Genomic DNA, 11942 nt, shown 5'->3' with positions numbered 1-11942 from the left:
TTCATTCATCTTCTCCCTGGACTACGTGTGATATAATTTTCTCGAGTTCCTCGCGAAAGTAGTTAAATAATGCGGATTACACGCGTCCGTCACGAGCCCGATTTTGCACCTGAAAGTATTTTTAAAATGTATGTCAAGTATACGAAGTCCATAGAGATGCGTTCGGCTGTGCACCACAGCCGGATATTAAAGATATAAATAGGAGAAACGGTATCGCAATCGATATAAAGTGCAAGTGCGAGTCATTGTGCAATCGTCGCGAATCGTCGCGAATCGACCTGCTTGTTAATCATCGCGTCCGCGACAAGTACGCGCGAAGCGTCTTGACGTCGGCAAAATTTCGAGAAAGCGGGATAGTGAAACGTATTGGCGTCATCGACCTCGCCTTCGTGCGAACGTATCCTCCGGGTTTCATGGGGACGCAGGCGGACTTAATTTACAGGAGCGTAAAGATCCCAAAACGCAAGATCGCGCGCACAGTGCGCCCGACGATTTTTTATTATTGCTGCGAGAAATCAGCGTAGGTGAGGAGTTTTATGTCGGTTTGTTGTTTCACGCAGCTCTGTATCTATACCGCCGACCGAGACCAGACGCCTCTATTGTCTATCTCGTGAATTTCGCGGAGCCGCGCTGGCATGATTACACGTAGCACGCATGATTCGCTTGCCAAGCTGCCACTGAACTTTCGGAATATTTATCATTCGCAGAAAAGCTGCCCTCCCGCTCCCACCTCCCATACAGTCGCTTTCTTCCGTGATAGTCAACTTTGTCACCCGACGATACTCGGAAGGAACCGAGGGAATAATTTGGGCGTTTCTCAATCCTCTCATGTGTTACCTCGCGCGTGCGAATTAGTATTTTCCCAGTAAGAGTGTTTATTTCGCGTATCGTTACGTGGACAAAGTTCACTCGAGACACCGCTCGTTGGTGCGGCCAGCCCTCGAGTAGTTTCACGGAGTACGGGTCATAGAGGGTAATACGAAGAGGAGGAAAAACGCGAAAAGAGGGAAAGATAGGAAGAGAGAAAACAAGGAAAAGATCGGGTTCGTCGAAGGGGCTTTACTTATCGCCGGCAAGTGCGTACTCGATCTCACTCCACCTACGCTGAAGCAACAATATACGCACGTGTACGTGGAGCACGCTCACGGGAATATGCGACTCGGTTGCACACACATAATAATGATGCAATGTCTGAATAAAAAGAGACGCGCAAAAAGAGTGGCAAGGGTAGGAGGGAGCGGAAGCACCCGCAACGACCGCAGCCGCGGAATCGAGAGTACATAATTATTATCGAGTCGAGACGGTTTCGCGGAACGCGGTCGATGAAACATCTCACATAGGAGAGCCGCGGGATATTCGCTGAGAACGAGAATAGCAAGTATTAGGTTCCTCCTTGTTGCTTGGAAGATTTCTCGAAGTCGAAGCGGCCGTTTTCAGATTTCTCAAATGGATTTCTCAAGCGGCACAATCGAAAAGGGGATGATTCCTCGTGCGAAAATAACTCGTGAAATAATCATAATTTTTTTTCATACGCTCTTCCGTTCTAGTGAATATTTGTCTGGAATATTGGAGACTCGATTAGTGTCTCGTTCCTCCGCTAAATTTGACCCCTGCTTTTTGCTTCAAGCCGTGAAATTTATCTCGACAGCATTTATTGGAACATGAATATAAAGTACACGGTTCCATTTGCGAGCATCGAAAATGAATGTTTTATTTTGTACTTCATTAATTTGCAGTAACTTGAACTATTTTTAACTTTCCAAGCAAAATTTTCTATTCTTTTCATTGCAGAACAATCGTGGAAATGACACCTTGGAACTGTCGGAATAACTGTTGCCAGAATTGAATGACTCGGCTTTCACAGTAATGCCAGCCAGTAGTGAGTTTTCTGTCGTTTGTTACAATGAGAGCTTATTTATTTATTATATTTTTTGGCAATCGCTTACGCCTAGACCGGCTTTGGAAGGAAATTCATTGCACGATTCAGTGCTCCGCGCACACTTTCCTCATCCTCTTTTCTCACAATGCAGCAGCTTCGGATTAACTTTATAACGACTTTATAATGTATGTGATTATTATTACTCCTCTTTATTGAGATGTACTTTAATGGTTTTTATATTCTTTCTTCGTTGTTGCGAAATTCTCGACGATGACAACGACGCACTGCACGCGCGTCGGTGCAAGACTATAGCGCAAGGGGAAAGAGCAAACATACGGTTCATGTTGCTTACTTACCTTAGCGCCGGCAGCGTGCGTCAAACTGTCTATTTTTAGTCCTCGCTGTTTTCATTTAGAACCTTAAGAAAAAAGAAACACACGGCAACGCGCATGAAGCAGGTGCCGAAACATTGCGGTTGGCGGCATAGGGCGGGCGCGGAGGAGGACGACGATGACTAATTTAAGAGTTGCGCGATGCACGCATTATTTTAATGCACTCGATTGAATGCGCCGTACGTGCGTTCGTCGCTCTCACACGAGGGTCGTTTCGATCGTATTTACACGGGATACCCGCGAATCTATCCTCGCGCTCTACGTCGTGAGACTGTTTGATGAATTTGAAAACGGTGTATATCTACAAAATGCGAACACACGAACCGAAAAGGGTATGAAACGATTTACATATTTTTTCTCTGATGCACTCCGAGATACATACAGTTCTTTGACTTCTAACGAACGAAAATGTTCTAACAATTTGATGAAAAATGTTTTCTCATTGAGCGTCGTCTTTCGAAATCTTTCGAAATTTCGAAATTTCGAAAAATCGTCAAAGTTTCGAAATATGCTGTAAAAATGGTAAAACTTTCTACAAATTATTGCTTACGCCGTTATGCAAATTAACGCCGTTATTGCTTTCAACTTTCGGTAAAGATAAAATGCTACACTTGAGGCTCCATCTTTCGACCATTCAACTGTTAAGCGAACGAGTTTTTAACGAGTCCTTTTGAAAAGATACTTTCACTAGCAATGAACAGACACAAAATTAAACACGGAGGAACACCAGAAAAAAGGTCATAAACCTTTTCTTTTGTTAAGGACGGTTTTTTTCTACAACATGCCTAAGTTACCTGAAATGCCATAAATCTTTCCTTTTGTTAATGACATTTTCTTTTCTACTTGCTTTATGCACATGCTTTATGCACATGTATCTAAACATTTTTAAAGACATCTGCGTTTCTGAAGAGTTTTATTGTATATACAATATTTTACTTTTGAAGTTTCTTTTTCTACAATATGCCACATGCACAACATGTGTCTAGATATTTCTAATGACAGCTGCGTTTTTGAAGAGTTTTATATATTTGCATATTTTGAAGAGTTTTGCAATATATTCAAAATCTTCTTATTCTTTTGCTAGAACTTTTAAAATTAGATGCGTGCTTGTACAAACGAAAAGAGATCGAGCAAGATGAAAACATTCGATACGCTGAATATGACGTTACCCCGGACATTTTACATTGCAATTTTCTTACGTCGTTACTACACAAGCGTCATGTTATATTCGCGTAGGCGTAGGCACCCGGAGTACGTCAGAAAAACTGGATTATCGAGCGTGCCCTCCTCGGTGAGACGGAATAGAATTCCGTGACGTCATCGTGCCGGTATACGGGCATTTCCTCCACGCGACTAGACCGTAACATCGCGCAACACCTGGTCGATCGAGTGAAATAGGGCTTCGTGGCGTCACACGACCCTCGGTGAGATCACTTGTGATCGCAAATGATGTCACCGTAGGTTCCTGCCGCCGTCACACGTCGGCCTGGCTGACGGAGCGTCATTCACCGCGAACGACAGCTCGATCTGTTTTAAGCCGAGAAAGATAAAGCCGACCGAGCTAACGCCTTTCATCGACATAATTCTGAGATAATTTTTCCCGCTAAACAGGGATTTATTTTTAAAATCGCTTTCCTCATCCTCGTCGGAACTCTACTTGCTTCTACGGTCTGTCTCTCTCCCTCTCTTTCTCTCTCTCTCTCTCTCTCTCTCTTTCTCTCTCTCTCTCTCTCTCTCTCTCTCTCTCTCTTTCTCTTTGTATCTTTTTCCGTTATTTCTGGCTGATGGTGGACGCGAGTGTGTGAGCACTGCGTTTTAAAAATATTCAATTACCTTCGCCCTCGCGAAATGAAAGTAAGCGGACATTTGATATCCAGGCTGGTGTGAATCATTTAGTTCGTGAAATTGAAGAGATTGAAACGGGAAGTTATATTACTGTAAAAATAGGCACTGTAGGAGGAGACAATCAAAGAATCGCCATATAATACCGTTTTATTATTGCGTACCGTATATTGCGCATTTTGCGAGATATCGCGCATTTCGAGACTTTTCATCCCGTAAATATGCCACTTCGTAGCGTAACGACTGCATCGCCTAGCAAATTAGTAACCTGACGGCACGGTGCTGTTAATTTTGGGTCGATGTACAATACTTTTGCGAACCGTGACGCGGACCGACACAGTTAGATACAACACGAGCGCTAGTCAGTTTTCAATAAATAAACGTCGTGAGGTCCTGATGTGAAATTTACTCCCATCTTTTAAAATAATATTTACATACGTGAAACACACCAATTGGTATCGATCAGTGTGTGATTCTGCGATTTGGCGAGATCGCCTTCTCATCGTAGTGAGCGGACCGCTCGATTATTACCGTTATAGCGAGCATTTCTAAGGACGTTTGTCGTCATAATCAATCAACCTCATCTTTGCTATCATCGAATTTTTCACAGCCAATTGTAAGCGGATAATTGGCGGCGCGACGAAGTTCCGGGTATAATTCGACGCTAATATTAGATTTAGTCTGCGTAAATAGATCCATCCGAACAGTTTATCAGAAGCCTCGAAATTCAGGCATACGGAGATTATGTCGGTTGCAGCTGGATTAAATTGAATCCGAAACCTGTAATAATCGCGTGTTCCCAAACTGATACGTACCGCGACCGTAGACTAATAATGTATCAACTATAGAATTATTCAGGCTCTAATTGTCGTGTCGACGATAGTGTGGTAATACGATGGCCCGTGGATTGCGTCCTCGTATACGTTTCGTTGCTGATGGAACGAGCACCTCCTAAAGTCGAGCAGGTGGAGTATGCTCTCCCGAGATGTTAACAACGTCCAAGGAAGCGCAATTTCTGTCTGAAAACCCGAGGTCTTCCATATCGTTGCTACTGCGCCGCGGCTTATTTTCGCCCGCGCGAAAACACCGGGATGCAGCGGATCGATCGATGTAACAAACGGCCGGTACGAAAACGCACAGGAGGCGACCGTGCGATGCGCGTGATTGTACCGGTGCGGCGATAACTAACGATCGTTTAATTGATGACCGCGGGCGAAACCAGTTTTCAAATCTCAGCAGAAGCCTCGTAGATACGTCATTGAGAATATAGACGGAAGTTGAGAGATAGGTGTGTGTCGGAAATTATATGCGAGATCCTTCAGGACACTAACGACTGGGAAAACCCATCGGAGCCTTGACACGACTGCGGGAAATACTCGATACAACAATTTGCACGTTGACGTATCGATAGAGTCATCAATCAGCGATACGCGTACGGTCAAGAGAGAAAGAGATGTCGGTACTTCTTTACAATACAAAAACATAAATCATGTTTAAAACTTCGGTTCTTTGAAGGTTCTCACAAAGTTTTACATTTCGAGGAGTTTCGAGGCATTTTACTCGAATAACGAAATTTGGCGTGAAGAAATGAGAATATTCGAAAGTTTAAATATTCGAAGCTTTGAGAGAGAAAGCTAGTAAGTACTTATGCAATTGAAGTTCAATTATAAATTCAAACTCGCAAACGTTGAATTATATTCCCGAGCGCGCGAGTTTCGAGGTTTCAAATATATCAAATATTATTGTCTGTACTTTACCCATTATCTTTCCGTCGCTGGTTAAAAATTACCCATCCACAAAAAGTCCGGCGGCTACGCCATTGCGGATGTGAACGGAGGTTGACGGTGGCTGTTGAGACTGATAACTCCATTCGAAAGAAAAAAAATAAATCCCGAAAGATCTCGCCCCGGGCGGTCGCGGGCGATCGTTTGACTCGCCAAAATAAAACGTCGATTCGTCGCCACGCGGTAAGACCGGTGCGTCGGCATGCATATACGCGTATACCTATATAAAAGTGTCATCGTGCCATTCCCGAGGATAGTCGGCCGCTGCGCATCGAGCGAACATGATCGAGGTAAGAGAGAGAGAGAGAGAGAATTCGAAGGATTCGCGGCGGGAGCGCGTGTGCTTTTCGGAGTGTGATGTCGAAATCGCGCTTGCGGCTTTGGTTCTGATCGCGTGATTTTTTTTTGTCGGCGGTTTGTGGAAAGCGAGCATTCTCCTGTGAATTCACGGCAAGTCTTTTCTCCGAAAACGAAACGCAGCAGACGAACCGTAAAGTTTTCTTTTTCTTATGAATCACAAAAAAAGAATAAAAAACTTCAAACGGTCATTGTGGTAAATTATCGGTTCTGAGATAATGTAAAATTATCAGGACCGATGTTGATTGCTAAAGTGATGTCGACGTTTATCGTCGTAACAAGATACCTCTTCGAGATAGTGTTTGACTGCTACTTTTACTGTATTTTGTAATGATTAAGTGATACTTTTCACCGTGCAGAAAATTAATATCTCCTTTATCGGCGGTCCGTCTCCTCCCTAAAATATTGCAATAAACGAAGCAGCTTTCGGGAGATAAATGGAGCCATTTCGGCCCTTCGCTAATTTTGCCTCGCCTTTAGGTAGCGAGATTTATAATTAAATTTCGTGGCTAAAATTACGCGAATGCTTAGCGCGGTTGTGTGGGCAAGGGAAGGGGCCGAGGGGCCGAGGGCTGTTCTCGTCGTTCGTATAATTTTAGCAAGAAAATCTAATTATACATCTGTCGTTGAAGGCGGGACGCGGTTACTCATGCAAAGTGGTTGACGGTACTCGGATAGATCATCAGCAATTAATATCGCTGGAATATCCTCGCGTGGGGATATAATCACGTCGCGTTCGCGATAAAAGCGATTAGCCGACCGCGAGGGATGGTCTAAACGAGATCATGCTGATCAAAGAACTGTATCGAATTTCGAATATCTCCTTCTATTTCGCGCTACTGCAATTCTGTCACGTAGATGGCTGGATCTGAAGTTGATTGAAGATAGGATCGACAGCTCGTCGAAGCATCAAGCTGATGTCACGATCACACCTGGTCTTCCTCCTTTGGTGTCCTTACTCAACGACGCGCGTCTCGCGAGAGTGATAAAATTAGCTATCGATTTTTTCTTTTTTTTTTCGAGGGCAAGGTGCGGTCACCTTATTTCGGTGACCGCACCTCGCGACCGGTCTCGGAGACTGGAAAAAAAAATCATTTTTATCCGCGGCAGAAATAACTTTGTCCCGTTCGACGAATCTCTAGTCAATCGCGAGAAAGTGGGTTATCTTTTAACCTGGTCGCGATTTGGGTCAAGTGAAGTGGAGGCCGCGAACGTGTCTATATAAAATAGTGGGGGTGTGTTGGGTTTCGCGTGTGTTGGACCTCTACCCATCTACTCATCTACGTAGCCACTTACCTACGCGAATGTCGCGTCAACTCTCGAAGGTTCTCTTGAAATTTCACGCAACTTTTTCCTCGACGAGATCCCTGGCCGATATACGGGAGATCTCCCAAATCACGCTATTTCATACCACAAATGTCCGACGCAATAGGCGAAAAAAAATCACCCGAGTTGGGTTCATGAATTTGCGGCCGTTATTCATTCGCGTGTAGCCGCGTGACGGCATCGAATTAATTTCGCGTAAATCCGGCGTAATGCGCATCACGTTCCGGAAATAAATCTAGCATGTGATCTCTCCACGATGGAGTTGCCTTTTTTCCCGATGCCAGCCACGTTACGTACGACGACAAACGTAAAACGTAGTAATCGCCCGATCCCGGTCGTTTTACTGACGCTGTGAATTGAGATGATCAAACGAAGAGATATTTCAAGGCACGACTTTCCATCGAGACTGTTCAATATTTCAATCGTAATTATTATTGCCCAATTGAACGTCGAATATTCCTCAATAAGCTCGAGTCCATTTAAACCTAAGCGTTATATGCAAATACGCTGAATTCGAATGATCTTTACACAGCTTTTGGTGCTTTTCCTTGGCATTTACGGGACATTGGCGGCTCCTCATTCGCATCACCTGAATGATGACGTCCATCATCATCTGGACAACAGTGCGGACGTAGTCGACGGTCAACTGCCCGGTACGGAGAACCTCAACGAGAAGGCACTGCCGATGTCTCAATTGCTCGCTATGGAAACGAATAATCTGCCGGCGAATAATAATTTGGACGAAAGATCTCAGATACCACATCGACTGCCCGGGACGGGCAATCTGGCGGAGAAACGAATTCCCGATGTCGTCCTGAAGAGATTGCAAACTTCCGACACGAAATGATGCGAGAAAAACCTCGAAAACCCGGCAACTCGTTCGATAATATTAACATTGGAAGCACGTACGCTGCTTCTTACTGCACGCAGAAATCGCTACGATGAAAATATATTTAAATGATTGGGACGGGCACTGATATGCATTCTGCATAGGCATTTAACTGTTTGCATATAATACCAGGGCTATTTACATAAGCTACGTGATTATATTTTTCTCCGTCAAGTGAGACTCTCTAAAAGGACGTTTTAAGATTATTTTATCACCGAGGATTTATTTATGAGAATCTTTTTACATTAATTAAGATTATATCTTCTCGCAAAAGGACGCCTCTACGTGTTATAATCATCAGTAAATTTCTTGCTGCAGTCTTTCTGCGGTACCTGGAACAGAGTAGATAATTTGGACTTGTTATTCGGTAACAACGTAATTTCGAGGGTAATGGAATGGCCGCGAGAGCGGATGAATTCGCACGGGAGAAAATATGCAATTTGCGCTTTCTTTTGCTCTCGGACACCGCCATTGCTTCACGAGATTGCTGTTATTATATGCATCACGACTGTAGTTGTGTATAGATAATGGTATAAAATTAGCGCTACTGTTTATTTTAAGCTAAGTTTTCAAAACGATGTACTCGCAAAGAATAAAGGAATGTGAATTCCATCGTAAACAGAATTGCACAATCTATTGTTTTACCTTGCATTCTACAAACTGGCTATAATATTTTTAGTTGTATCGTAAAGTAAACTTTGTTATAAATATTTCACGGAATTATCGTGTGAAATACGTAACATTTTAGAGAAAACAGCAGATACAGCAGTTGAACGAAAAGTAAGCGTAACGTTAAATTTAAATTATCATTAAGTTATTAACATTAAATTACTGGATTGTTTTTTGTTTTAAAGATAGTCTACGATGTTTTAAAGATAGTCTACGATGTTGCGCGTGTAACATTCGTAGGTATCGCGCGTGTAACGTCTGTGGGTAAAGACGAGAATATTACACAAAGATAAGATTAAGTTATAATATTTTATCAGTCGTTAATATAGAAGGAATTTGTTTTGATTATTGTTGGGAAGGTAGAAAACCGGCATTGGTAGCTTTTCCCTCAGTTATCACTTACACACAATTTACTATATTTTCCTGAAGATGGAGGCACCAACAAGATTGTGCAGGCTTAACAAGCGAGAGCGCGTTGATGAATAATTATGAATATAAAATATTTTTAAAAATATTTTCTCTCGCGATAAATTATCGAGCGAGATCTTTAAGCTTTGATAAAGCAAGATAATCAACAGAATATTAAATCGCAAAAACGTGCTTTATAAAAACGACATATATGACGAAGTAAAAGAGATATTTAAAGTATTGTAAAAAAACAGATTACTCCTTTTTTTACGATGCCTAAAGTATCTCGTTGAGATCCAATCACTTTTCTCTGCAATTAGTCTATTTTTCTTTTCCATCTTCTTTGTTTCTCTTTCTCTTTCTACTTTACACAAGAAAAGCGAAGGTACTCCGTTATACGTACTCAATGCTGCGCCCTCACGAGATTGACGTGCTACCCTTCAGCCGTTGTCGTTTCGTACTCGCTGGACATTATTCCGTCGGTGAATTGCACCAAGTCATGGCAGTCCTCCGTACGTGTTGGAACTTTAATCCAGCCGGCGTTTGGATTTAATACACGCAACCGATTAACAGCGAGATTACACAGGGCTCTACGTGCAGTCGTCGAGCTTATGGTAGCTTTAAACTAAAATTAGCTGAACTTTGCGTATCTTCGGTGCCGCGCGCCTTATTCCAAGCAGCGCCCGTGTGTTGATCGTCGAGCGCAGGGATAATAGGGTTTCCACCTCACCCCGAAAAATTTGACTTCATCGTGTCAGCGTCAGGAGTTCGTAATCTGTCGATATAAATGAAAATTTCCGAATTACTTTTGACGTAAAATTCTAACCGAGAAGGATCAAGCCGAGGAAGCTTGAAATTAATTGACGCTGATAAAGTGACGTCGGTCCAATTAGTCCTCTTTGTGCGAAGCACAATCCTGTAAGCTAGAATGAATCATACATGTAATTTGTCGTATATACGTAGTATATGGATTATCTTTAAAGCTGTTCCTCAACTACCCTTTGCATAAAATCCGGCCGATTACAAATCGCGCGTTATCTGCCCGGACATGTGTGACCTCGTCGAGCAGCTCGCCGCGGGTAAAACTGGCGAACTATCCGCCACCAGTGAGGCTTATCTTCCCTTCGTACACGCGCTATTACGTGCTATTAGTGCAGTGACATCTTCGCGAGGTGTAAAATCTAATATTCACGCCAAGTTGTTGCTCCAAGCGTGCCGGTGTCGTTCTCTCTTCTTCTCTCTCTCTCTCTCTCTCTCTCTCTCTCTCTCTCTCTCTCTCTCTATCCTTCCCTTCGTGTATTCCCGCACGTTGTATGCCGACACGTGTCGTTCTGGTCGGAGCACACGCGACTCAACCCGATGCGACGCGATACGCGGACGAACGAGCGAACGAGAAGGTGCGAGAGCATGAGCGAGACCGAGAGCGAGAGAGAGAGAGAGCGAGAGAGAGCGAGAGAGAGAGAGAGAGAGAGAGAGAGAGAGAGAGAGAGAGAGAGAGAGAGAAGGAGAGAGAGAAAACGCGTTTCTACAGCCGCTAATCTTAAGGGGATGCTGTTTGCACGGGGGTAAGTTGGGGATTGCGCCGGCGGGTTATGGTTTCGGGGCCGAGTCAAAGACACCGACCGCCGTGCTGGTGCAATGGCAATGCCCCCCGGTCAGACGGGTTAACCGGCTTCTAACTTTGAGCGATGCCGACCTGTGCCCGAAATCGGTCGATTAAAGCCGCCCACGCGCGCGCACGCACACACGTACATCCACCTGTATGAACGCGCACGCGCGCGCGCGCGCGCGAGAACATGTTCGTAAACTCGGTACAGTACATTGTGCGTTCAAACACGATGACTGCACTGTTCGGCAGATGCCGGTGATATAGAGGGACTCAAAGACTGCCGATTCATGTTTTGATATTCGTGAGAAATCACAGAGTTCTAGTGGCGATGGTTATGATCGATGCTTCGGTGATGCGACGTATCGGATGTGTGGGATAAAGTCTCCTTCGCGAACGTGTACTTTGGCTTTTCTCTTATCTTGAGTTATTTTACACTCTATTAACGTTGTTAACGATAATTAACGCCTAAACAGTGAAATGTGATTTTTGCTCTGAGCTTTATCCGGATAGAAGAGCTTCTGAAGCTTTTTTATTAAAAATGTAATAAATGTAATAGCCTGTCATCTATATTAATGTTACTATTTTACCAGATGAATAAACTGAATTGAAAGAAGTAAAATATTCCAGAACTATTAATTTCAGCTATTCTGTACTGATAGCCTCTGAGGTTCTTCTGTCTGTTATAAAATCATTCTATCCCGAAGGGATTAAAAGACGGATATGATTTAACGATGACGAGACGAATTTCTTCGTCTCGCAATTTCCCCGAGATTTCAATCGCGGTGTT

At 43.5% G+C, this 11942-nt stretch overlaps 1 protein-coding gene across 1 annotated transcript; it reads left to right on the top strand.

The window, feature by feature from the left end:
* Positions 1-6088: 6088 nt before the first annotated feature.
* Positions 6089-9093, top strand: LOC105185940 (uncharacterized). The gene is made up of 2 exons (XM_011145814.2): positions 6089-6187; positions 8113-9093. The coding sequence occupies exons 1-2, from the start codon at positions 6179-6181 to the stop codon at positions 8425-8427; spliced, it is 324 nt and encodes a 107-aa protein (XP_011144116.1). The 5' UTR covers positions 6089-6178; the 3' UTR covers positions 8428-9093.
* The last annotated feature ends 2849 nt before the right edge of the window (positions 9094-11942 follow it).

Source organism: Harpegnathos saltator, unplaced genomic scaffold, assembly GCF_003227715.2.
Source record: "Harpegnathos saltator strain DR-91 unplaced genomic scaffold, Hsal_v8.6 scaffold714, whole genome shotgun sequence".
In the NCBI taxonomy this organism is placed as follows: Eukaryota; Metazoa; Arthropoda; class Insecta; order Hymenoptera; family Formicidae; genus Harpegnathos; species Harpegnathos saltator.
The sequence above is the reverse complement of the archived record's forward strand: the minus strand, read 5'-3'. Positions and strand labels throughout refer to the sequence as shown.